This window comes from Rhinolophus sinicus, linkage group LG01, assembly GCF_036562045.2.
Source record: "Rhinolophus sinicus isolate RSC01 linkage group LG01, ASM3656204v1, whole genome shotgun sequence".
Taxonomy (NCBI): Eukaryota; Metazoa; Chordata; class Mammalia; order Chiroptera; family Rhinolophidae; genus Rhinolophus; species Rhinolophus sinicus.
The window spans coordinates 68,160,858-68,188,166 of NC_133751.1; the positions used below are offsets into that span (position 1 = coordinate 68,160,858).

A 27,309-nucleotide genomic window follows, 5' to 3' on the forward strand; every position below is an offset into this window, starting at 1 on the left:
TCACATGTTTCTCCTAGAGAACATGGTCCCCAAGAACAGCAGCACCGTGGGCAGGAAGCTGGCAAATGAACAAAAGCCTTGGGGCCCAAGAATGGCATCTGTGGACATTCTGACAGTGGCAACCCCTGACACATTTCTCTGGTACAATCAAGTTATGCAAAAAAAAAAAATTAAATTAAAATGTGCTAGAATATAAATTAAATTACCTAAATTCCTGACTTTTTAAAAGTGTTAGTGGGAGGAAGATGTGGACCTTGGAACACGTGTAAATGCATGAGGTCAGAACCATCCTCACTGATTCTGTGAGTGGCAGAGAGGACCTGGGCCCCTTTCCAATTTCCTGGACCCAGCCTTTCTCCCCACCTCTTGGTGACTGGGACCCAGGTGTCAAAGGCAGGCACCCTGGCACAGACTTAGGTTCTTAGAGATGTTGTTCCAGGATGCTTCCAAGCTTTAAAATCAGAAGCTGGATAGATTTTCATTTTGGAGGTAAGTTTTAAGAAACATGTGTTCTCAGCTTATTTTCTGGGTGCATGGTGAACTCCCCACTGCATGGAGGACTTCAGAGAGGCAGTTTGGGCACAGTGCACACATCTGGCGGTCACCCAAGGTCATTTACTACCAGCTGCGCATCTGTGGGCATATCATTGAACCACAATGTTCCTGAGTTGCCTCCTGAGTTTGAGCTAGATCAGTGATTCTCAAATCTTGGTGTGTTTGGGGGTGGGGAGGGGAGTGGTCGTTTTAAAATGAAGATACATGGGCCCCAGGTCTAGAGAATCTGACTCAGGAAAGGGTTCAGAAATCTTCATCTTTAATGAGTACCCCACTGTGGACCACACTTTGAAAAACACCGACCTGTTGATTTGGAAGATACCTTCCAGCACTAATGCTCTAACATTCTGTGAATTTGTCCTTTCTTGGGTGACCAGCCTTGGGCAGCTCAGCATTCCCTTGATGTCTGTCTGCCCTTGGTCATGATGATGTAACAACAGCGTGGCAGCCTAGGGAAGGCAGCAGAGTTGCTTAGGTTGTCATCCCTTTACTGGGGAGAACACTAACATCCTTATCTCTGATGCCCAGGTAACAGGTGGAGTCTGGAATTTCAGCCGCATGTGCTGTGACGTTTTCGTCACCCTGGATGTCATGATGTGTACAGCCAGCATCCTGAACCTCTGTGCCATCAGCATCGACAGGTAGGGCTGTGATTCCCCTCCCTGGCTTAGGAGAGAGTCAGCCTAGACCAGGTGTGGAAGCTGCTCTTGCTGTACCTGAGACACAGGCTTTGCACCTCACGGCATTGGGGTCACTGAGGCGTAGAGCTTGTCACTGGAACATTTTCTTTCCTCACTTTCTTTTAAATGATGGTTTCTGGGTGAAAAGAAACCCGTGTAACAGGACAGAAATAATTCTCCAAAAGCTTTCCTAGCCTGTCCTTTCCCCCAGGTCACTAAAGAGAATTTTGGGTTTGTCTTCCCACCATCTTTGGAGGCTTTTGTGATTCCTAATTGGGAGACGGGGGACAATGATGAAAGGTGAGCTGACTTGGGTCAGGAAGAAAATTTCCTGTTACTACTCTGTTGGTGTTTTGGTAAAAGGAGGGAGGAAGGAGTGCTTTGTGTGATTTCTTTACATTTATTACATAAATATGTTCCAGAAGTAACAGCATCTGATCTGTTACGTCTTCACCTCCACCCCCCAAACTCTTCTACTCATCCTAGGTCCTTATCACCTGTGGGTCTCCCTGCTGTGACTATTACAGAACCTTGAACAAAGAACATTAAACCGAATTGAATGGTCCCTGCCTGAGGGTAGCCATTCAATGCGCACAAATGCGCACCTTCAGAAAGGACACCAGAGAATGGGAGAGAATGGGAGCCCAGTCTTGGAGGAGGGAGGGAAGAAGTGAACAAAGAGAGCTTCTAGGAGAGGCTCTGGGACAGGCCCCTCCCAGCCTCCTGGCTCCTGCCCCTACTCTCTACCCCTCTGAGCATGTGCTTCTACACTCTACACACACATTCACGCATGGGCTGGTAGGTGAGGCTGTGCTTGTCATGCCCTACACTAGGGCGTGGGAACCGAATTCAGCCAGTGCTTCACCTGCCAAGCCTTGAGTCGGCCAGGAGAGGGTGCCTTTTTCTCATTTGCACAGGAGCACCATTTTGCAGGCGGCAGACACACTTAACACTCACTTCTACTTTCACCACTTAAGACACAACCACCAAGAATAAACCCTGAATTGGCATCGGTCCCATACAGGAAAACTCCCAGAAAGCATAGCACTCACCTACCTGACAGCTGAAGGGCCAAGCCACTTATGCCTTAGATCCCGGGGGAGAAGGACGCTCCCGTCTTGGCTTGCATTTCTATATGAACGAATCTTAACCACACCTCAAATTGGAGCCTCCTCCCTAGTCTAGGAATGAAAATTGGCCTTGGAAAAGCTGTCTCCATTATCCTTCACAGCAGTTAGCAGTACACAGCATGAAATTCTGTTCATGTGATGCCAAATGACTGGTCAATTCATTAAAAATGTAGTCATTCATGCAGACCTTTGGTCTTCACACAATGCTAGTCACCAGTCTGACAAACTTAACCAAATGGATTCAGCATTTTTCGGTCATGAAGCCCCGGTCTGTACTAACAGGGTACTAAGACATAGGAAAGAAAAGGAAGTGATGAAAGGGTTTTTGAAAGCAAGTACTCCTGTTGTCATTAGATTCTTCGGCATAGCTCTGGATGCCTAAGAATTGGATGAAGGCCGCCTTTTCTTTGCTAAAAAGCAGAGTGGGTAAGTACGAGCCCCCACCCCCTTGGCTCCTTGCCTCCACAGTGGGCCAGGTCCCTCCCACCAGACCCTGGGTCAGAACTAACTTAGGGACAGGGCTGAGAAAGTGTCAGAGGAGAACACGATGCGAACAGTGAGAATTCCAGCCCTCTGCAAGGAGCCCCGGAATAATGCAACCAAATTCATTCACTGGGGAGTTCTTTAAGTGGCTCTCAAATGGCACCCATCACACAGGCAGGCCTCCGCATCTGGGAGTCTTCACAGGAGCACAATAGGTACCAGATGAGTCACAGGCACCTCGGAGTTTTAGTTTGCATCTAAATAAGCACTTTAAAGCTGCAAAGGGCTTTCCAGTCATTTGCAAGAAGCTTTCTCCTTCAATAATTCCTTGAGGGGACACAGAACTAAAGATTTACTGAGCCCCCTGTCTGATGAAATAAAAGGTGGTGAAAAGCAGCCCTCACAGAGCTCTGAGGCTCATTAAACCCAGGCGGGAGTTAGACTCAAGCCCTCCCACCCAGCTCAGTCTCTCAAGCCGCCCCCCCCACCCCCCACCCCCCGCAGCCAGCTTCCTCAAGAGGCACCCTCATCAGCTCACACACACACACACACACACACACACACACACACACACTCCTCCCACTCTGGGACAGAACTTTCCATGGAGGTCGAATTCTGAGAGGATCGTGAGACCTTCCGTAGAGTGACAAGCCCACAAAACCCCAGTCACAGAACTGGGAGTCAGGAGGAGCACATAGATTAACTCATTTGTGCAGAAATGTTACATGCTTCCTGGGATCCTACGTAGGTCTGGGACTAGAACCTGAGTGCCCCCAGCTCCCCTGGCAGAACTGTCTGTTCCAATGTGTAGACCCTTCACAGGTGGAGGTGGGGATGGGGCACCCAGGGAGGGACCTCTGGCCCGGCCGGCAGCCCAGCTCCATAGGTGCTATTTCCCTGGAGTGGACAAGGCACAGTTCCTTTGCCTTTCATGCCCTGGCTATCTCTGTGCCCATCCTAACTTGCCTGGTTCTAAAAGCAGCAACAATCGAAATAGCTGCCATTTATCGAACATGTACTATGTGCCAGGCACGAAGCACTTTTTATTATTGCTAACCCACACAACACCCCAGCAAGGTAGGTGTGTTATCCCTATTTTCCAAATAAAGATGCTCAGGCTAGACCGTGTAGGGAAGCTTGCCCAGGTCACACAGCTGGTAGGTGCAGGAGTAGGGATTCAGTCAGCCTCTTTCACCTCCCGACACTGCTGTCCACTGAGGTGCTTAGCCATATTCCGGGGCCGTAGCTCTGGAGCCACACAGCTGGGCTGAAAATCTTAGCTTGACCACTTAATAACAATGTGACCTTGGGCAAGACAATTAACCTCCCTGGACCTCAGTTTCCTTACCTGTTTAGTGGTAATGATAGCAAAAGGAGTGTTATAAGGATTAAATGAATTACTATCGTCATATAGTTGTCTGGCACATAGAAAGCCATACTTCCTTGATAAATAAATTTAATGTTCCCTGATAATCAGGAATAAAGGGAGCTACCCATAAATTCACTGATACAAACAATCCCAGATCCCTTGGGCTAGCACAGTAATAATGACAATTATAACCATATTGTTTTTTAATGTTTAATAGGTGCCAGGCATTGTGCTAAAAAAAAACTTCACAGAGTTACTCTCATTCACTATTCATAACAGCCCTATGGAGCTGAAACGTTATTGTACAGATAAGGAAGACGAGACGCCAAATCTTTGGCCCAGGCCACGCAGTTAAGTGCAAGAACCGATTCAGACACGAGTCAGTCTCTTTCCAAGGCCCACGGACTTCACCACTTTGCCCACTGCCCGTGTTCCAGCCACACCAGAAACGGCCCAGCGAGCTCGGAGCTCAAACCCAAGGGGAGAGGGCCTGGTGAGGGAGCGACGTGGGCGGCTCGCGGAGTCCGCAGGCCCGCGGTGAGCGCAGCAGCCACACGTTAGGGGCGGCCCCAGGCTAGCCTCCTGCTTGCATCCAAGCCTTACTCTGCCTTTGCCTGCGGTCGCTCGGTCATCCGCGATGGATTTCGAAGGAGATCAGAGTCTGAGCAGCCTGTTTGGGAATTCAGAGTCCCTGCAGTGCTCTAGGAACCAGCTCCCCCTCTTCCCTCCCCCCTCCCCCCCCCTCCGGCTTTGCCTCCCCGCCTCCTACAGGGCCTGGAGAGCCCCCAGGTGAGCAATGAACTTCTCACCCGGTGGAGCTGGCAGAGTTTGGGCTGCATTATGGTGCCCTCCTATGGCTAATTCCGGAACAGCCTTTATGTCTCAGGCCTATGGCAGACTTCCTAGTGGAAAAACCCTAGAGGCAAGTTTGGGGGCCTCATTTATTCTAAATGCTTAATCATGTTTAAAAAATAATTAGAAAAAAATGTAATGTAACAGTGGCAACATTAGTCTCATGCAGTCTCATCTCTCACTTTTAACCCAAGTAACAAGAAGTTTTGACACAGAAATTTTGCCTCATGTAGATTTGCTCAAACTTGTCTAATTAAAAGATGCACTTGCTTGTCAAAAACACACATTTATGGGTTTCACTCCAGAAGCACTTAATCAAAACGTCCAGCGGTGCGGCCCGAGAATATGTATTTTAACAGGGCCCCCAGGCAAGTAACAGAATCAAGTTAACCCGGGAAACTCAGCTCTGGGCATCCACAGCTCTCTCTACGTAAGTACAAACCACCCTTCATACCACCTTTCCTGAGGAAGCCCTTGTCCCCACAGACCTTTGAGAGGGAGTGGGCCACCCAGGAGAGACCCTGGTCTCAGAGGTGGGAGACCTGGTTCTGTCACAACCAGCTGTGTGACCTCAGGTTCATCACGTAACCTCTTGATGTCTCTGATTCCTCCTTCATAACATGGAGTCAGTGTTACCTACACTTGCTGGCTTATTAAATTAACAGGAACCTCCAAGGAGTTGCTGAACATTAAAGCATATTTAGGAAAGGATTGCGACTCTCAGCGGTGTGCTTGGAGACAGCTGGTGACGGCTAGTGAATGCTGACTGGCAACATTTTAAGAAGTTTTTGAGCCAGTTATGAAACCTTTGTTGTAGCTTGAAATGGGCAATAGTGGGAGTATTTATACCAGGGGAACTGACAAATGGTACAAACTCGGGCTTCTTTCACCTGGAGAGCCAGTTGTTAGCCATTTAGCAGCACCCCACTGAATGTATGGGATGGTCAGGCTCTTTTACATCAAAGGACATTATGTAAATGAAAAACATGGGCCCAACTGCAGGTATGGACAGAAGGAAGTGACTCATACCTTTCCTTCCCAACCCTCTGCAGCTGTTCAGCCGTGATAGCTGCAAGACTCAAGGCTCAGTCTTTTCCCCAGGGTGCCTCATGGCCCGGGTAGGCATATTTGACTTGAAGCCACCGCTCACTGCCCCAGCAGAGTCTAAAGTCCTGAGGACAGTGAGAGGCCTGGAGGAACCCCAGGTGCTACTTGCCCTGCTCCTTCATCGCCCAGTCAGCGGTTGAAGGGAAGACTTACAATGCGTGTGCGTCAGGGGAAGGGAACCAGGTTGTCATGGGCCTCCCATAGGGTTGGTGGGGGAATCTTAATTTGACCTTATTAAATAAGGGCCTCTATCACTCCTCCTTGAGAAAGAAGCCACCTCTGTCACATCATGGTGCCAAGGTCAAGTCCTGCAGAGTCTGTCTCCATCTCAGCCCTCAGAGCTGACTCTCAAGCTGCTTTTGGGGAATACAAATGTTAACACATGAACTCTAAGGCCAGATGCACAAAAGGCAGATGATTCAGGCAAAGCTGGCACATATCGAAGGAGCCTCAGGGAGCACTTGTCCCAACCCCTCCAGCCCAGGGGCTGGCCTTCCCTTCCTCAGCCCCAAGCCTTGAGGTGCTCAGAGGGGCTAAGGAGGCTCCTGCTCTGAATCTGACCTTCAGGTTCCCTGGACACTAAGAAAACAAAGAAAAATTGAAGCATATGTAGACTCAGCCGTGCATGTTAGATCTCTTGAGCTTGGCTAAGAAAAGAATTATCCTCTTATGGGGAAGGAGGCCTTCAGGATCATTGAGGCAATGAAGCAATAGCTTCTTACTGCTTGCTTTGCACAAGGATCTATAGGGAATACCAAGGCTACAAGACGATTTGAGCCATCAAGTAACTTAGCTCATATTGGAACTCTCTCTCTCCAGCCATGAGGCAAGTTCTATAATGAGGCAAGACAGCTGCATGCAGAAGAGCACGTGACTGATTGGCGTAAGAATGTTATATGTTCAAAGCTAGAGGGCTCTCTCTATAAGATGAAGAGGCCTGGGAGAAGGGATAACAGATTGAACAAAGACAAGACTCTCTTCTGTTGCTGTGGAACAAATTATCACAAGTTTAGTGGCTTAAATTATACCCATTTTTTATCTCACAGTTTCTGTAGGTCAGAAGTCCATGCATAGTGCAGGTAGGTTCTCTGTTCAAGGTCTCACAAGGCTGAAACCAAGGTGTAGGCTGGGACGTGTTCTCATCTGGAGCTTGGGATCCTCTTTCAAGGTCATTCAGGTTGTCAGTAGAATTCAGTTCTTTGCCATTGTTGGTCTGAGGTCCCCACTTTTTGGGTGGTTGTCAACCAGGGGTTATTCTCAGCTCCTGTAGGTCTTTTGCCATTCTCTGCCAAATGACCTTTTTCAAAACATGACAGTTTGCGCCTTCATAACCGATAGGATAAGTTCTTACGCTTTGAATCTCTCTGAATTAAGGAAGGGCCCAGTCCTTTCTAAGGGCTTCCTGATTAGATCAGGCCCACTGAGGATAATCTCCCTTTTGATTAACTCAGTCTCTTGATTAGTAATCTAATCATGGGGAAAATATTGTATCATATTCACAAGTTCAGTCTACATTCAGTGGGAGGACATTCTACAGGGACATCATAATGGGTAAATTTATAGGACCTGCTATTTTCTACCTAAAATGTTCTTCCCCTACCGTACCTCTTAGCTGGGTCCCTCTTACCCCTCTCATTTTCCTGCCCAGTCTATGCTGATTTGCCCCTTTTTTACAGCCTCCATTATCCTCAAACATGTCACCCAACTTATTTCTATCATGATACTCTTCATTTTATATTAAAAAATTTTTTTTTTGATACGTCCATTCCACTCAACTCCAAGCCCCATAAGACAGGCACAATGTCCTATATGCACATCTCTATTTTTCCCGTCTAGGGTCTGGCATATAGCAGGGACTCAATAAATATTGAATGAATGAAAGGTTAAATGAAGGAATGAGAAAATTATATGGAAGGGCCAAAGTGGAGTCAAAAGGCCAGAGTATTAGGTGTGGATATCTTGAGGAAAGGCAGGAAGTGGAACCAGATTAAGGGATGTGAGGAGACAGGGAAATCTATTTCAGATAACTTGTGTTTGAGATGACTGTGGAATAATCGTTCAGGTGGTAAGTCCAACAAGCTGCTGGAAATGTGTGTGAGGGGTTGCCGTAGAAAAGACAACAGCATCCAACAACAATAAGGAACCGTGCTTGGACCATGTGAAAGCATGTGATGTAGACTGAAGGTTTGTGTTCCCCAAAATGCATTATGTTGAAATCCTAACCCCCAAAGTAATGGCATTAGGAGGTGGGACCTTTGAGTGGCAATTAGGTCCTGGGGGCAGAGCCCTCATGAATGGGATTAGTGCCCTTAGAAAAGAGGCCCCACTGAGCTTCCTTGCCCCTTTCACCAAGGACACAGTGAGAAGACAGCTACCCGTGAACCAGGAAATGGGTCCTCACCAAACACTGAATCTGCCAGCACCTTGACCTTGGACTTCTCAGCCTTCTGAACTGTAAAAAATAAATGGTTGCTGTTTAAACCACCCAGTCTATGGTATTTTTCATATAGCAGCCCAAACAGACTAAGTCGGCATGAAAACCGGATTTTAAAATAAGCTTTCTTTGGATATTACTCATCTCTATTTTCAAAATCTCTGCTACTTGGAATAAATATCACTATGAGGGTTAGAATTTATATTAGGACACAAGCAGGGGCAAGCATCCACTTCGGGCACAGTTCTATCATTATCTGAAGTACTGTGAGAGAAAGTAAAGACACACACCAGCATCCAAAGTCTCCTCGGTTCAGAGTGGTGAATCCAGAGCTCAGATATGCTGGGCCATCAGTCAGCCGCAGCGAAGAAGCTGTCTGGCACCCCAGTGCTGCTATGCTAACGTTTTTATTCTTTCTCCATTTCTCTGCTCAGCCCCCTCAGTGAGTTCTTCATCTATCTTATCTCAACCTTTCTACTATCTTCACCTTTTCTCTTTCTCCAACAAAATTATTTTTCTCTTGCCACATTTATCAACCTGATTATTTCTCTAGCAATCTCCTTCAACTTGTCTTTTGGACAGTTCCCCCATCCGTCCTCATCATGCCTATCTCCTCTTCCTATCCTTTTACAGGTACACCGCAGTGGTCATGCCAGTTCACTACCAACATGGCACGGGACAGAGCTCCTGCCGGCGTGTGGCCCTCATGATTACAATTGTCTGGGTGCTGGCCTTTGCCGTGTCTTGCCCTCTCCTCTTTGGCTTCAACACTACAGGTAACTGATGGCCCCACTGCCAACACCCATGGGATTCACAGCACACGTGAGTGGTTGCAAGTGGTGCTCAGCCCTGAAATCTCGGACCCCTGGCCAGTGCACTTTGTAATCAAATGAAGATGCTCTGGACTGCAAAGCTTTGACCTTTGTTGATGATAATAAAATATAAAGCAACTTTCATCAATTATTGGCACAGAGATAAAGTTCTGTGCCACTTAATGAAAAGTCTGCCTTACACCTATTTTGAAAGAAATATCATTGTATTCATATGAAGAAATATACCGGTTAAAAAACTAAACCATACTAATAATTCAGGTGAGATTTGCTAATGAAAAGATGACAATTCCTAATGGACTTACAATGCAAAATAATATATCACAAAAGCCCTCAAGTAGGATATAAAGTTCTAACTTTTGCTCAATAAGAATCATTTCTAGCATTTGGGAACTAGTATAGATTCCTAAATTATTGATGAATGTATTTCTTATATTTTAATATACAAAAATTCTGGCCATGATGGTTGACACAAGGTACATCTTCTATTGGATGGATGGATGGATGGATGGATGGATGGATGGATGGATGGATGAACAATGTATATATCTGAGATGTTTGGGGTTTTAAACATAAGACACCAATCCAACTTTACACCTCATATGGATCAGTGTCTTCTGTGTCTGTTCATGACTGTCTTTTAGTCTCAGGAATTTCGTGTATTGAATGAAAAGTATTGTTACATATAGTAGGGTTATGGGTATTGACAATAAATACTGAGTGTTTGCTAAGAGAGAACTGACTAACTCTCATTCTGGTGTTCATTTGGATTTCTTATTTTGTCCATTAGGATTGGCTCATTCAATTCCGACTGTGTTCCAGGTTCATGAATTTCTAGCATATATGTACAAGACACAGTGCTGAGTGTTTATGTGCATGCAGATATTATATGTAACACATTACATATAAATACAGGCAAATTCTAACTTATAAGTAATCTTCAAAGAGTCATTTACTCGACAATGATTTAGAAATCAAAACACATTTAGGAAGAGAGACAGAGGCTCTGAAGTAAGAGCAACCTAGATTCAAATTCTAATTCTATGACTTACCAGTTCTGTCTCCTTTAACAAGATATTTAACTTTTATGAGTTAAGTTTCCTTATTGATAAATTTGAGATAATAATACGGTGGAGCATAAACTTGAGCAAATGCAAATATATAGACTCAGTCTATATATTTAGTTAAGAAGTTTTCAGTATTTATTTTTATATATGACTGCCTGCAAATAAGCCCAGCAACTAAAATTACATGTTGCATTTGAACTCTTTATAATATATGACATATTACTGTGTCATACATCTTATTACTGTTCCAGGCTGTAATCAAATCACATATATCCTTATATGTACTTCAGGGGATTTTTCAACTCTATATAAATTTTCACTTTACTCATTGACTTTAGAATCTCACCCTACATCTGATATAATTCCATTCTACCTCCTTCACAGACTTTTTTATAATTAAGTAAAGATTAAATTGGGATAACATATATAGATGTGCCAAGTACATGCCACCTGCTCAAGGTCCAGCTTGTTTCTCTGTCACATTAAAGGTTAAGTAGTCAAGTATTTGCCTGGTTAACTCAGGGAATTCCTAAAATATTATATGATGTTATTATCATCTCTGCATTGCTCTTTACCATGAATTACTTGGTTATTTTCACTGAATGACACTTTATACACACAAATATGCAGCTGTACGCACGTGCACACACACACACACACACACACACACACACACAAACCAAAGCAACATTTCCCAACACAACTATAAAAACTGACTTTGACACTAAAATACCAGTTTTGATGAGTTAAGTGCTTTTTGGGTTAGTCTGACAATGAAGTCACCTCCTATAGCCTTATTTCTATATGAAAGTGCATTCTAAGTCGGAAATTATCGTCTGGGACACTCACTACCACTGCTAGACAAAAGTATTGCTTAACCCCTGGGCCAGCAGCAAATCCCCACCAGTGTGTGCTGGACTGAGTGGTTCTTCTTACTCATTCTTGGAGGCTGGCGAAGGCAGTCATTCTCTCACAGAGACACGCCCTCCTAAGCGTTAAAACAGTCTCAAAATCTGACATCAGACCGAGTTCCCAGTTAATGACAACATCTAAAATGAAGACGAATGATGAGCTCATTGCAGTGTTTTTACCAGCAGTGAGATCATTGCTGTACCAGAAACAAAACTCAGAGAAATCTTTCCAAAAGGAGTTTGAAATATAGAATTAAGGCAAAGCAAGCCCATGATTTAACACGTGTCTAGTCTCACTTCTCTCTCAATCTCTCTTCTCTCTCTTATCTTTAAGTTTACTAACAAGACTATCATAAGCCCTCCACTTATCCATATATTATGTCAAAGTGTCAGGTCCATCGTAAGATCCCGATAGATAAGTAGCTAATTGTTGCTATTGTTATTATTATTATTATGTATTAGGAAAGGTTGGTATGTCTCAAAATATAACTATGCACCTGCTCCAAGGAAAATCTAAACAGTGGTAGTTCTGCTAGTGGTCAGAGAGGACATCAGTTGTCTCATCCGAGAACTCAGTTCTGGGAATTAGTGAGCAGAACTCCAGGCAGGGAAACCCAGCGTCCCTCTCTGCCTCAGTCTGACCTTCACAGTACAGCGTCATTATCTTGATAGATACAGGTTCCTCCAGCACTTCTTCCATCTATAAGGAAGTTCCCAAGTTCATTCAAAAGCCCAGTATAAATTACTTCTCTCAGCCATTTTTTTTCTACTCCCTCTGTGAAAAGCAGAGTAGAGAAGGGCAAGATACTGCCAATAGCATGGGATATTGGAAGGAAATGAACTTTCACTAAGAAGTACAACACCGAAGAACTTTCTGGCAGGGTTCTTCTTTTAATGAAATGGGCTGCCACACGGGATTGTGAACCGTCAAGAGAACACAAGGTGTGAAAAATTGAACTTCACTTTCTTTCAACTTGGAGTTGCTCTTATTGCCTGAGGAAAGGTCAACATGCATTTCTGGATGCACACATAAGGCAGGATCTTGGGTCACAGCGAGTTCCAAGGCCGTGGGGCCTGGCTGACCCGGACTGTCCTCGCTCTCAGCAGAGGCCCAGCAATCTAGCCAAATATCACACCGTCACCAGCCCCTATCAGCAGTGCAGCCCAGCGCGTTGGTGCTAGAGGAAACCCTAAAGATCCCTGGATGAGCAGTCTTTTCATTTCACGGATAATAAAAATAACTAGTATTTAAATTTCTGCTGGATCAGATAGCTATTGGACTATAAAAAATTCTAGAGTGAATTAGCCGTAGCTGGTAACAAGGGTTTAGGAAATCTTCAAGGGAGAAAAAACTCAAAGCTAAGAAAATCCTATCAGCTGACTTAATTTTCCTTTGAAACAAGGAAATGGAGGAGTGCTATTTATTTGATGTTAGCAGTAGAACACCTCACCTGGCTTTCAGAACATTGGAGGGAGGGAGAAGGGCAGGGAAGCTTAGTTGAGAGACACAAAGTTAAAAAAAAAAATCAGATTCATCAGGATCTCCTGTCTGTGCAAACAATTTGAAGACAAATCCTTCCATGAGCTTGAAGTTCATGAATCTCTGAAGCCAACCTACTTCTGGCTTTGCTGTTTCTATCACTGTGGGACTCGAGTTCCCAGGCTGGCCCACAGAAGTCTCTTAGGTGCCTTAGTGGAGCTACTGAGTGTTTTTATCACCCAGCACAGAGCCTTCGCTATAGTAGGTGCTCCATAAAATTGTGTTGAATCAATGGATGAATCCTCCTCGTACCCGTTTCCTCCTTAAATGTAGAGATTAGTTGGGATAAACATCTTAGTCTCAGACCACGAGGAGTAATGCCCTGGCCTTCCCCAGTATCCTCCAGCCAGTGACTGCTAATATGTTTATGTAAAACGTTCATTTGTCCACTTTGCTCAGTCATTCATCATTCAGGTGTCCGTTCAATAACTATTGTGCTGACAGCACAGCACTGTTTCAGTTAAATAATCAAGATAAAGTGGGAAACCTCAGTCCCTAAGGGGTCTCACGGCCCTCACCGTCTCGGGACACAGCAGAGAGAAGCTTCCAGAATTGCTGGTGTGTGGTGCTTCGCTCTGTCCTGCACACAAGGTCAGAACTGCTGGGGGCTGGAGCAGGCCCCACTTACCGGCCACTTGCCTCCTATATCACTCTGCTTGCTGACAGGCCTCACGGGATTGCATTGTGTGGGGAACTTCTGGGAGAGGCTACCAAACTCCATCTGAGCACAGGCAGCAGTTTCTCAGCTAGGGAAGGGCAGGATGACGACACAGGTTTATTGATTATATATGAGGGCCTTCATTGATCAGCAATCCTAAAATAGCTTTGGGTTCTTGCTTTACTCTCTGTTTCTCATACATATGCTTTCAATATTTTTACCAGAAAAATAAATATTTGCACACAATAAAACATAAGGCGTCATGGGATACATATACATACTTATACGTAGGTTTCCCTTTTACCCTGTATTGCTAATTCCTACATCCCCTCCCTAGAAGCAAACACTAATAGTCTTCAAAGATAATGCTTGAAACAAGTATATACACCCACGTATATACATATGCACATGCGTGTGTGTGTGTGTGTGTGTGCCCATTTTTACACAACCCACTTTTGCTCCTGGCTTTTTAAAAGTACTAGTTAATATATAAAATTTAGAGGTCCGCCTTCCAGAACCCAGAGGCGGGTCGAGAAGGGCAGAAGGCATATCTGGAGGGACAAATGGGGAATATCTGGCACACCAAGGATGGCAACAAGATGAGTAGTGGGGAGATAGCCCTGGCCCACTTCTCACTAGCAAGACATGCTGAGGTGCCTCTGTTTATAGGAGGCATTTCAATCAGGGTCAGACACTGATGATGGGGGAGCTGATTTCAGGGGAGGGGTTGATCACTGCCAACAGGGCTTCTTAAAGACTCAGAGACCACAGCTGCCACCCTATCCTTACCTCCAACCCCATCACCCTCAGCAGAAGATGCCAATTTGGTGCCCAGTTCTCAAAGTTTTATGAGCCATTTCCTAAAGAATATGACTGACAGGCTTTGGTGAGATGACATTAATTTCACCTGAATTTCACCTCCTCCTGAAGAGAATCCGAGAATTTGGGAGCAGCTCATAAATATTCTGATGGCAGTGCCGTCATTAAAACACCCCACTGAGCACACTCCTTTTTTTGTTTTGTTTTGTTTTAGTTCTTAGCTGTTTCTCCCTTCCCTCCCCCACAAATATTGTTCCCTATAAGTCTCTCTCCAAATTTCCATTCCAAAGGATACCTTCCTTTTAAGTTCAAAATGCTCAGAGGAGGTAAAAATCAAATAACAACAGTAAAGAATAAATAATAATAGCTGCCATTTATTCTCATGAATTCTAATAACCACTACCTGAAACAAGATTTTTACCTTTCTTTTATAGATAATGAAACTGAGGCTTGGCATAGTTAAGCAATTCATGTGCCCAAGATCACACAGTTAATAAATGGCAGGCCTGGTTCTCACCCTGTGGGCTGCCTGGCCTCTGCTACCTCCGAAGACCAGGAAGCAGAATCAGGCACCCATGTGGTCACTGCCCTCTCCCCACCAGCTCACACCTGAGGCTATATGTTCTGAGGCCAGATTTTGGATTGGAGAATCCCTAACCGGTGTGAAGATTGGCCAACTTGGTGTCCACTTCTACTGGGTGTCATCTACTCAACAGCCATTGTTGACAGTGCTGGAGAAAGTGCGAATGTGCCATGTCCCAGTGGTAGAGGGAGGTAGAGAGTCAAAATCACAGAAAGCACATTGGTTTGGGGGTGTCAGAGTGGCTGGAGGAGATGTATCCAGGCCCTGCCCCTTTCAAGCTGTGTGGTACTGGGCCATGTACTGAACCTCTCAAAGCCTTACTTCATCTGCTCATCTAAGAATAGTCAGTAATGGCACCTGTGTCACATAATGTTGCCATGAATACGTAAGATAAAGGGTATAAAGCCCTTGGCTTATCACCCGGAAGATACCAGTTTGCTTCCCTTTTCTCTTCCAAGAGGGACAAATAAGTTCTAGGCCCTCTCCTGGGCATTGGAGGAATCTCAACATCTGCTAGGGAAGATGACAAAACGACAAGGCCCTCCCAAGGAGGAATGGCAGGAGCATTTCAGGACATAAAGCAATTCACATTATCCAGGCTAACAATATCCTTACTGGCCCTCTTCCCATCTCAGCCCTGACCATGCTGGAATTCCCTGAAAAATCAAACACCTGTCTCATATTCAGTCACCAGCTGCCCCATACCACAGATTCCGAATTGGAGACATGGCATTCTCAGCAGAGAAGCTGCCTCTGTTCACTGCACTCAACAATCCCTATAGGCCTCCACTCCGGCAGGCCCTTTGCTGGGGGCTGCAACCCTCCTGAGAGCCCCTGCCCTGTTGCTCGCTGACACGCCCCCAGCCTCTCAGGCTGCATGCCTCTGTGACTCTTAGCACAGCATACGGAAAGGATCATCCGTGCGTCTAGACTGTGAGCGCCTGCAAGGGTGGATATGGTGTCCTGTCTCTGTGCGGCCCCAGTGTAGACCAGCGTCTGCCAGGGAATCATTGGTAAATTTTCTTTTTAAGTGAACTGTGAGCAACACAACAAATGAGTGACACCTCCCACCCTCAGCGAGCTGACATCGCAGTTGTCTGAGCCTGCATCCCTCCCCACCCTCACAACTTCACAATCAGGACGTGTGTGCTAAGCACACAAAAGAGGCAAAAGTAAAGTGCTGTGAGGCACAAAGGAAATGAGTTGTTTCTGACTGAGAAACCCAAGCAAGCCTCCGTGGATGAGGAAATGTGAGCTGGGACGTGATGAAGGGGTCGGTGGGACTGGGCACCCTCACTTCCCAAAGCTCCGTGTTTATGAGACAGTGGAGACGCCACACATGATTTGGGGCCCTATTTTGTGCTCCCCACTGAGGTCTCATACTCGGCAAACTGCTGTGCTTTCTCCTTTTCCCTCACAAGGAGACCCCAGCGTCTGCTCCATCTCCAACCCTGATTTTGTCATCTACTCTTCAGTGGTGTCCTTCTATCTGCCCTTTGGAGTGACTGTCCTCGTCTATGCCAGGATCTACGTGGTGCTGAGACAGAGGAGACGGAAACGAATCCTTACTCGACAGAACAGTCAGTGCATCAGTGTGAGGCCCGGCTTCCCACAACAAGTAAGCACTCTGGAGGGGCAGAGGGAAGACAACACCCGACCCCATTGTCCCCCAGCCTGGTGTCCAGCAGTGCGTGCTTTCGCCTGTACTGTCACACTGGAGACACACATGTGACACCCACCTTCTAATCTGCTGGTATTGGCTCTGCTTTAGAGGTAGGAAATCCGAGCCAAAAAGCGGGAGTCTTTTGCATTGGATGGTCTTCCTTAGATCTCACCCTTCAAAGTCTTTCATTGTCCCCAATGGCCCGCAGTTCAGATGTCACCCAGGGTGTAAAGCTTTAGTGTGGCAGTTGTACCATGTACCGCCGGTAGGTTCCCAAGACTCTTTTTGGCCAGATCACTTATTCCAAGAATCCCTGGGGTTCATCAAAATCTCTTTTCCTTACTAGATCTGTGCTTATACCAAGGCATTTAGGAGTTGGCTGAATGGGATGCCGATGATACATTTTATTGGGTCTTTTTTTTTCAATTACAGTTTACGTTCAATATTATATTAGTTTTGGGTCTATTTAGGCTCTGTAGAGGAAGGTTGTTGCCTCAGGACTGATCTTCCAATTTCTTGGGCTTTAAATTCTGCTTATTCCATTGCCCAGTATCATAGGAGTTTCCCCATAATGTACTTGGAGCATAAACAGATGACGGCCAACTACTTGCAATCTTCTAGGGAGGGGACAGCAGAAATATTATACAGCCTCTGCCTTCATGGAGCTTAGAATCTGGACAAGCAAATAAAGCACACCTCCACCCAAAGCTAATGAGCAGCCCCAAACTGAACGGGGTGTTTGCCAAATGTGAGGTGAAGACACTTGAACATCCAAACATTAAAGGCCTTTGAGGTTATGAAAAGAAAGAGATCAATATGCTTAAGAAAGGGCTTCATAGACAAAGTAAGAACTGAACTGATCTTGAAAGCAGGTCCCATGTGGACGTGTAAATCAGCCTGAGTGAGGGTCAGACTCAAAGTTGAAGTCCCAAGGCTTGAGTAAAACAAGAATATTGGTTCTCATGAAATAAAAAGTAGGATCAGAGGCCGAGGATATGAACATATTATATTTAAAGCATCATCATCTATGGCTCAACTCTGTAGAGCTTAACCCACAATTATTTCTCCTTCAACCCACTCTAGTCTTCCTGCCTTCGGCTGCACCCCATTCGTCAGTTTTCAATAAGGGCCAGATTTCCATCAGATGCCACAGGGAAAATGGTAAGTAAGCCATGTCTCGCATGTAGCAAAAGAATAAGAGACCTTTCCTCAAGATGCTGGCTTGACTTGATTCCACTTCCGCCCCAAAATGGAATCTCACCTCAACCCCACACTTGTATCTATAATATAGAACAGATCTGAGATCCTGCCTGATTGAAGTTTCAAAATAGGAATCATCAAATGGTATTCAGAAAGCATATGACTATTGGGCGAGCTCGCAATGACTGGAGCCAAAGACTCGTGGATGTGGTGTGAGGATGCCATCCAGAGCCACCTGCATTAGAGGAAAAAGGGCATCAATAAAACATACACGGGCAGAGCCAAGAAAAGCAGAGAAGGGAGGCTAATGTGAAACTTTCAAGTGCCCTATCTGCCATTGAATATGAGGAAAAGCAAGACAATTTCATGGTCACCCTGATCCTGTCCTTCCAATTCAAGCCAGCCCTGCCTCCCCAAGCAAGTCGAGTGTATACTGGAGCCTGTAGGTGTTAAATATAAGACCAGTATTCCTCTCTATGAACTCCATAGCCAAGTAAATATTAGGAACAAAGCTTCAGAGCCTTGTCCAATCTCTGTACAGTTAATTTACCATTTTTTATACAAGTCTGGTGTAGCAGTTAGAGATGCTTGTAAGTGATGAAAAACATACGTGTGTGTGATTGTGTGTGTGTGTGTGTGTGTGTGTGTGTGTGTGTGTGTGGTTTAAAGCTGCCTATAGCAGATCCAAGGTCTGAGGAAGCTCCAAGGCCAAAAGGAGAAAAAGTGGTGACTACTAAGGAGTTACTAGAGAACCAAGAGCCTGGCATTGCCAGGAAGGTGGAGAAATAGGTTCTGTCCTGCCATGTGGGAGTACAGAGCTCTGCCGGCCAGACTCAAAAGAATCCAGTGTTTTCTCATGTTAGTCATGGAGGTAGGATGAGGATCTGCAGAGCTGAAAATTACACACACCAATGTGTAACCTTGGAAGAATCACTTTCCTTCTATAGGACTGAATTTTCACACCTGTGAAATGGAGACACGGTGCACTAGATCAGTTCTCATGTCTGTGATTTCATAAGCGCTCTCAAGAATTTGTCCCCAGTCCTCCAGTTTCAGAAATAATGCATTAGAAGTTAAGTATTGCCACTTCTAGAAGATCACTTGATGCCAGCATAATCATAAACATAATCATGCTCATTCAGCTAAAATACAACTGCTTACATTAATAAGTAGAAAAGCCCATCAGAGTAAAAGTCAAAAATGTTTTTTAATATATTATGTTAGAATCCATATGGATACCTCTGTGGAGTAGTTTAAAAATGCTATATCATCTTGAAGGCTCCTTGCACTAATTCATTCAACAATACTTCTGAGTGTATACAATGTACTCGTATCATATATCTGAAAAATTGTGATTCCTTGAACTGAGGAGAGAGTAGTGAGGGTTCTTGGTTGCTGACACTGACTAACTTATGTAGAAAAAGGAATTTACTGGAAGGATATCGAGTAGCTCAGATTCAGTGAGGATGATGAAGCACAGCTTTAGGAGATGCAGTTCATGCCTGAGGAAGAATCTGTTTAGAAGACCAAACACTGGACAGTGACCGCCATCATTGCTAGATGAATTCTGGTCTCCCTGCTTCATGAACTCCAATTCAAGGTCTTAGGTGAGAATCTCCCATTGCCTGGGCTGGGGCCATGTGCCAGAGTTCTAGATGCCCAGTGGGGACGTGGGGGAGAGTGACCATCTGGCCGCTATGTCTTTAGTAATGGGAGCTGAAGGGTTCTGCCTGCTACTCCAGATTCACACAGTGTCTGATTCTTCAAACATGGAAAGAAGTTTAGATGTTGAGCACACACACATATCCCCCCAAATACCAGAAATACCCACATATCTTCAGTTTTCTACTCTGAGTCTACTTATCCCAAACTCACTTTCCCCAATTTCTTTTCTGTTTTGTAAATGAGGCTTAGGACATTTACTTAACTTGCCCAAGGATACGTCTACTACGCAGAAAAGCTGAGATTAAAATCCTGGATTTTCCTTTATTTTTTTAACTTTTTATTGTGGAAAATTTCAAAAATAAAAAAGTAGAAAGACAAATATAACAAATCCTTCAGTAGCCATCAGTCACCTGTACTAATTATCAACGCATGGCCAATTTTGTTTCATCTACATTCCCACCGACATTCAAGATCATACAAGATCCCAATGGATTGTTATAAAGCAAATCCCAAACATCGGAGTATTTCAACCAAAATTATTTCTGTAAGACTCTCTAAAGGATATGAACTCTTTTATAAAGCACATAAACACAGTACCACATCAAACTAAATAAATTAATAATTTCCCTATATTTCCTAATATCATTAAATATCCAATGTGCAAATTTTCTCAATTATATTATAAATATTTTACAGTTAGTTTATTTGAATCAAAATTCAAACCAGGCCCGTATTTTGCAACTGGTAAGTGTTGTTATTGTTGTTGTTGTCATAGCAATTTATTTGTTAAAGAAACCAAATTGTCTTAAAGAGTTTTCCACATTCCTGATTTTGCCACTTATATCCCAATGGTGTCATTTAACATAGTCCTCTGTATATCCAAGCCATTCTAATTCAGAAAGGCCAGGCTATAATCCTATGCTACCCTCCTCAAGGGATTATGTGATTCTCAAATGTTGGATATGTGGAAGGTGCTTTTTAGTGTAAAGTCGGAAGTAGATGTCATTTACCTTAACTTTCCATGGTTCCCCCACTCTCAGATGCGCCCTCTGCGGGTTTCACACAATGATATTTTCCTCTTCCTTCTTTGCGTTTTCTTTCCCTTTCAGGAACATTCAGATGATAAACAATATCCCCAGAAATGTCAGGACCCTCTCTTGTCACACCTGCAGCCCCTCTCCCCTGGCCAGGCACACCTGGAGCTGAGGCGTTACTATAGCATCTGCCAAGATACTGCCTTCGGGCCACCAGGCTTCCAAGAAGGGGAAGGAGAGTTGAAAAAGGAGGGGAGGACTCAGAACTCCCTCAGCCCCACCATGGCACCGAGGCTCAGCTTAGAGGTTCGAAAACTCAGTAATGGCCGATTGTCGACATCCCTGAAGCTGGGGCCCTTCCAACCTCGGGGAGTGCCACTTCGGGAGAAGAAGGCAACCCAGATGCTGGCCATCGTGCTCGGTGAGTTTGGGTTGGGTTGGGTTGGGTTGGGTTGCGTTAGGTTAGATTAAATTGGGTTAGGTTGAGTTTGATGCAGCTGGCAGAGGGTTAAGGTAACCACATTTGACAGAAATTGGAAATTCAATGACTGCAACATTTATAAATGTTTATAATACAAGTGAAAAGGGTTTGTGAATAAACTGGTGGAAATCACAAGACCTAGACTGAAAAGTATGAAATGAGAAAGTTAAAAAGTCACCTAAATGAGCTACGTTTATCTGTCATGTTTGTTGTCTAAAATGTGGAGTTATAATGAATAAATCAAATAATAAATAAGACAATGATTAAATAAAAGTGTCTGGCACATCTTGGATATTTAATAAATGCTTCCTAGTCTAAAATATTAAATGAAAAAATAGCAATGCAAAAAAAACTATTGTCATGTGATATGAGAACATCTAGATTATTTTAAATACAGAGAAAAGAAACCTGAAAATTAATTCACCAAGCTGTCAAAAGTGATTATCTTTGAGTGGTGGGTGGTTATTTTTCTTCTTTCTACTTTTTTGTATTTACTAAGTTTTCATAATGTATAAAATCAGAGCTAGTTTTTTAGTAGAAAAATATAACATGTATTTAAATAAAGAAAAATATTAAATCACAGGTACCATATAGAGTTAGTGAAGGCAATTCATCCTGTTCATTATCACTGACAAACCTCACCTTCTTGTATCTTGGGACTTTATGAGAATCTCTAGATGTAATTTCCTCAACAGCAGGAACTATGGCAATTGTGTCTTAGGGTCTTCTTCCCTATTAGCACCTAGGATCATGTCTTGATGGCTAGACATTAAGTAAATATTTTATTTAAATTGAGAAGTAGAAAAGACTAGTAAAGAACTATCTAAAGATCAAACTAGAAAATTCATTTAGGAACAAAGACCTAAGATGAATTAAAGACGTTAGCATTTTGATGTTTTCTCACCAAAAAAAAAAAAAAAAAAAAGTGGCTAATCACACCTACTTCGTAGGGTTGGTTTGAAAATTAAATGGGTATGTAAAACTTCCAGCATAGTAGCTGGCAAAAAGGAAACAAGCATGAGTCATTTTCATGTTATAACAAAATGAGTAAGCAAAGCCCTCACCCAGTTTTTCTCTTCCTTTGCAACGTAGGGACCTTCATTGTCTGCTGGCTGCCCTTCTTTTTGACCCACGTTCTCAATACCCACTGTCCAGCATGCCACGTGTCCCCAGAGCTCTACAGAGCCACAACGTGGCTGGGCTATGTGAACAGTGCCCTCAACCCCGTGATCTATACCACCTTCAATGTTGAGTTCCGCAAAGCCTTCCTCAAGATACTGTCTTGCTGAAGGAGAGAAGAGAACACTCCTGTACCCACCTTTATCTGCCAGGCCACTGGGCCACTGTCCAGGACTTGCTTAGAAAGACTGCCGTGTCCTCTGGCATGTGGTAGGAAGAAGATTCCTGGAACCAAGATGTCCCTGAGTGGCTGGGGTAACCAACTGCTTCCTCCAAAACAGAATGTTCTACCTCCCCAGCTAAACTCTGACTTTCTCCTGGCAATCTTCAAGGGATTGGGGGTACCCTGAATGATAAGCAATAATTCAGAAAGATGCTGATAAAACATGACTCTACACACACACAAAATTGTCATCGGAGGCATGATTCATTACAGTGAAGGAAAAATGAACAGATCTCATAATTCTCAACTTGCCAAGGATCCTTGAAATCTCAGCCAGTAAACCATCTTGCAGAACAGCCCATCTCTCTTCCTTCAAACCTCTAATCAACTGCCAAGCTAACCTTGCACTTTTGGGGACCCACTCCCTTTTGGTCATTCGTTTCATTCACTGTATCCTGAAATATAATGGCAAGGCCAGTGCTTCCGCTTCTCCATAGAATCTGACTGGCTACATTTGGTGATTCCTCACCCTGAAGGAGACAATTGTCCCACATTGGGACCTGGGCTTCATTTCAAACTTTGCTACCCCTGTATTTTAGCTCTAGCTGAGAAAGCCCTTGATTCCATCCCCTAACTCTCAGAGTCTCAACTCCAGAGTAATTCAAGATGCGGATGCTAAATGAAAAAGGAACAATACCCACTGTAGCATCAGTGTTGAAACTTGTGGTTCAGAACATGCCTTCAGTAAGCTTTTCATAACACTGTAAGCTTTTCCTACCCAGGCATCTCCATCTCCTGCTTAACACAGACCCGAGACCAATACTTTCAGACCCTGAAACTTATTGAGTATTTAGTGTCTGCAAAGTGCCGTCACCTCCCAAGGTCTGGATATACTCATATGACAATGAATAAGACAGATCCTGCCCTCAAGGAGGTTACCACCTGCTCCTGTGTTTGCCCATTTCCTTGTCGAAGGCTGGTAGGGAGTCAGCCAAAGGATCTCACAGCTGAGGGTACCAGGCAAGGCAGCTCCCCAAAGCCGTCCCATGGACAGCCCTAGGGCAGATCCTAAACATCCCCACTCCAACAACGGAGAGGAAAGGTATACAGAAGTAATGTGTAAACGTCATTCAAAATTGCATTTAGAAGAAACCTGAATAGTCTCACCATTTACCTTTTCACCTACAGAAGCTATTTCATATTGATTACAGAATCAGGGTACAATTTATGGATACTTTATGAGACCTTGTCATCCTGAACTTCAATAAATTTACTGTTAAGAGCTGTTAGTGCATAGGCATGACAGATACCTGCTACAATGCTGTTAAAACTAAAAGTGCTTAAGAACTTACAAGGAATCTAACGCTTTCCTTGCCCCATCTTTATTCCTCTAACCCTTAAGAATATAGAAGAAAATATATACCCTCAGTGAGGTGGTTACCTTTACTCCTGAATGTTTTATATGCACCATTTAAAAAATGTTATTGCCTATCACAATATTTATCATTTTAACTCAGTGGGAAATTCTGTCTGTCCACTAGTTCTTCTACCTTGTACCAACTAGTTCAATAGGTTTATGGCACAAGCAGAACTGGGGGCTGAGACAATTAAATACCTGAAGAAGTAAAAGTACGTGACATGATTCCTAGTTTTTTCCATGTAAAATCAATGGCAAATAGGTGGGACAACTGCAAACAGGTCAAAGATCATAGAATTCCATGTCAAAATCTGAGCTCTAGGATAGGAACATAAACAGCATCAGTATTAAGATGTTTGTGAATACAGAAGCAAGTATTCTGTATTCTTTCTTTACCTCAAGTCATTCAACCCTAATGATAACCTTAGGAAGATAAACTCTGTTTGTAGATGAGGAAACTGAGGCAGTGGGAGGTTACGAAATTTGTCCCAGGTCACACGCAGTAAGTGGCAGAGCTGGGATTCAAATGTACTTCCTCTATATGACTCCCAAGTCCATGCAAATAACCACTATGGCACACTGCCTCCCACCAGAAAGGCAAAGGGGTGAGGAGGAAAAAAATGGGAAGAAAAAGATGAAACAAAGATCCCCTGGGAAAGCCTGACTCTACACGGCCCACCTCCACCCCAGGCTTTCCTAAGAACCCAGTCCAAGGCTTTATGCCCCCTCTCCTGCCACGTTCAATTTCTGAAATGGTCACATGGGAAATCCATAATCTACTTTTACAGAATCATGAAACAGTCCTTAGAGAGTATTTGGTTTTACCCACTCTTTCATTTACAGAAAAGGAAACTGAGGCCTATAACTGTTGTCTCACGTTGGTTAATGACACACAAGCATTCAAATCTGAATACTAGCTCAGTGCTCTTTCCAGAGAACCCCGTAAAAACTATAAACAGCAGACAGATATAAGAAAAAAGTCATATTTTTATCTCTACCATTAAACTGAGAGGCACTTTTTCCCTAGACATTGTCTATTAGGAGACAACATCTCCTTCCCAGAATTCCCTTGTGATCCAGGAAGAGCCTCCCCGGGGAATTGCAAACATCGTCCAAGCCCTCACTTCAACCTCTTTGTCCTAGGATTCTGCATTCTACCTCCTCTACTTCTGCAGTTTCTGCCATGAACCAGCACACTTAACCACAGGGCTTGCTACTTCCAGAGCCAGAATGGCCAAAAATCCCAGGAGAGATACTGGCCTTAGTGAAGCAGAGCAGAGGTTTGAGGCAAATCAGGTCTAGAGCCCAAGGAAGCCTCATAGCTGCCATTTGGGTGAAATGCAAATAGTACAGAAATCCAAGTCGATTACAACCAGCATTCAACTGTAGACCTTAACCAAATATTTTCTTCTTCCAAGACACCATCCTCCAAAACTCCATTTATTACTCACTTACTATTTCAATCACTTATTCAAGAAATGTTGATCAATCATCTTCTACGTGCCAGGCACTGTGCTTGGTGCTGGGAAATATGATCAAGGAAGACAGTCTTACAGAGGAAAAACTGAGGGTTGCTAGATGGGAGGAGGGGTGGGGATAAGCAGAAAGGTGAGGGGATTAGAAAGCACAATCAGTAACCACAAGATTGCCACGGGGATATGAAAGTCAGTTTGGGGAATGTAATCAATAATGTTGTAAAGATTTTGTAGGGTGTCAGATGGGCACTTGTCTTATTAGGGAGACCACGTCAGGGATGATGTAGATGCCTGATCACTGCAGTGTACACCTGAAGCTGAAGTTGAATACTAATGAGTGTCAACTATAATTTTATACACATATATATAGTTACAAGAAGCGGAGTACAGCATTAGGAATAGAGACAGTGGAAATGTAGTGGCTGTGTGTGATGTCAGAGGGGTAGTAGATTGGGGGAGGGGGGTTATCACTTTGTGAGGGATATAAATGATAAATGTCTATTACATTGTTTTGTACACCTGAAACTAATAAAAAAATTAAAAAAAAAAAAAAAAAAAAAGGAACACAGTCTTTGTCCCAGAAGCTTGTAGTCTAGTGGGGAGGTAGAATTCATGTGACGGCACAATTGTTGTCTGTAGTAAAAGGAAGTCATGACGTTTTGCAGTCCCATATTTAGCCTTGAGAAGGCTTTCCAGAGAAACATTGTCAGAGTTGAGAAATAATTAAAAAGTAGGAAGGGTGTTCCAGGCAGAGGAAACTGGAAGAGATAAAGATAAAACAAGCAAGGAACTTGCAAGGAATCTCAAATAATTCTGTCTGGCCATAGAGAAAGGACCCTAGGGTAGGACAGGAAAGGAAAGGGCTTCATCTTTGGAGATCTCCTTCAGCTCTGCTCAGGTGCCAGCTGAACTGGTGGCGACGCCTCTCACAGAAGATCTCTAGATCTTGTCTCTACTTCCCTCCATGTGGGCAACACACATCACAGAACATTCATCGTCGATTTACTTAACTACTTCTCTCTGAGCGCCAGTGAATTTCAACAACTGCAGAATTCAATTTGAATTCTTTGTTCTTTTCTCTATAGAGGGGGAATGGCTAGTTGAGTCATAAACGGTCAAAATTAAGGCAGTTCAGAGAGTTTGGGTCAGAAATCAAGGGAGGTCAGACAAAGAGATTTACTTTCCTGAATTCATGGGTCAGAACTAAGCAGAGAGGCAGAAAGCTTCAGGGAGTCATGCAGAGCTGGCTATTTACTGGAGGTCCTGATTCCCAGGCCTGTGCTCTGGTCATTTGGTATCTGCTGACATCAGGAAACTGAAGAAGCTTAATTTGAATCAACACACAGAGAGCAGCGAGGGGATGACAGGCAATTAACTTGATTCTTCCTTTCTACCTAATTCTCTCCTCATGAGGAAGGGAGTGAGTTTCCATGACTACCTCCTGACACAGAGGGTGATGCTGGCGTCGGCTCGGCTCTGTAATACACACTGGCAGAGGTGGAAACCGGGAGTCTGTGCCAAGCACAAGAGCAGGGACCTCTTGCCCCACCCACACTCACCTCAATTAATCACCCAGTCTCCATCATTCAGCATCAAGTCCCTGCTCTGTGCGGAGTCTGCTGAGCACGGGGAGGAGAAGAGAGGTAGTCGTAGGTCTCTGAGGTTGAACGTGTCCCGGAGAGGGAGCTGGGCTGATGAACCTCCTGACAGGAAAGATAATGGACAGAAATAAGTCAAGGGTTGGAGTTCTAGTGCTGGCACAAACAAGTGACCTTGAGCAAGTGTTTAACTTTGATGAACCTCAACTTCCTCATTAGTAAAATGGGGGACCTGAGAGCCTAGCATTCCTCACTAAACCATTTGAAGATTAGATAATATCATGTATTAGAAATGTTTTCTCAACTATAAAGCTCAAACAAATGTAAGAGATTATTTTTATAATTGATGTTATTATTATTATTTTCCCCCTAAGCAGCTGTTTCTATTATACCTTTCTGGTTCACAGTCCACCTTC

General features: G+C 44.0%; 1 protein-coding gene across 4 annotated transcripts in view; it reads left to right on the forward strand.

Moving 5' to 3' along the window:
* The window catches only part of DRD3 (dopamine receptor D3), a 42,024-nt gene extending 16,279 nt beyond the window's left edge, over positions 1-25,745 (forward strand). For 2 of the 4 annotated variants that reach the window (XM_074331632.1, XM_019734810.2), the window contains 6 exons: positions 1,084-1,196; positions 9,244-9,386; positions 16,440-16,636; positions 17,765-17,842; positions 20,656-21,001; positions 22,154-25,745. In XM_074331632.1, coding sequence (XP_074187733.1) covers positions 1,084-1,196; positions 9,244-9,386; positions 16,440-16,636; positions 17,765-17,842; positions 20,656-21,001; positions 22,154-22,350 — 1,074 coding nt within the window. In that variant the 3' untranslated portion in view covers positions 22,351-25,745. The remainder of the gene's footprint in view (positions 1-1,083; positions 1,197-9,243; positions 9,387-16,439; positions 16,637-17,764; positions 17,843-20,655; positions 21,002-22,153) is intronic. The other 2 variants (XM_074331649.1, XM_074331643.1) reach the window with 2 other exon arrangements.
* Positions 25,746-27,309: the final 1,564 nt, after the last annotated feature.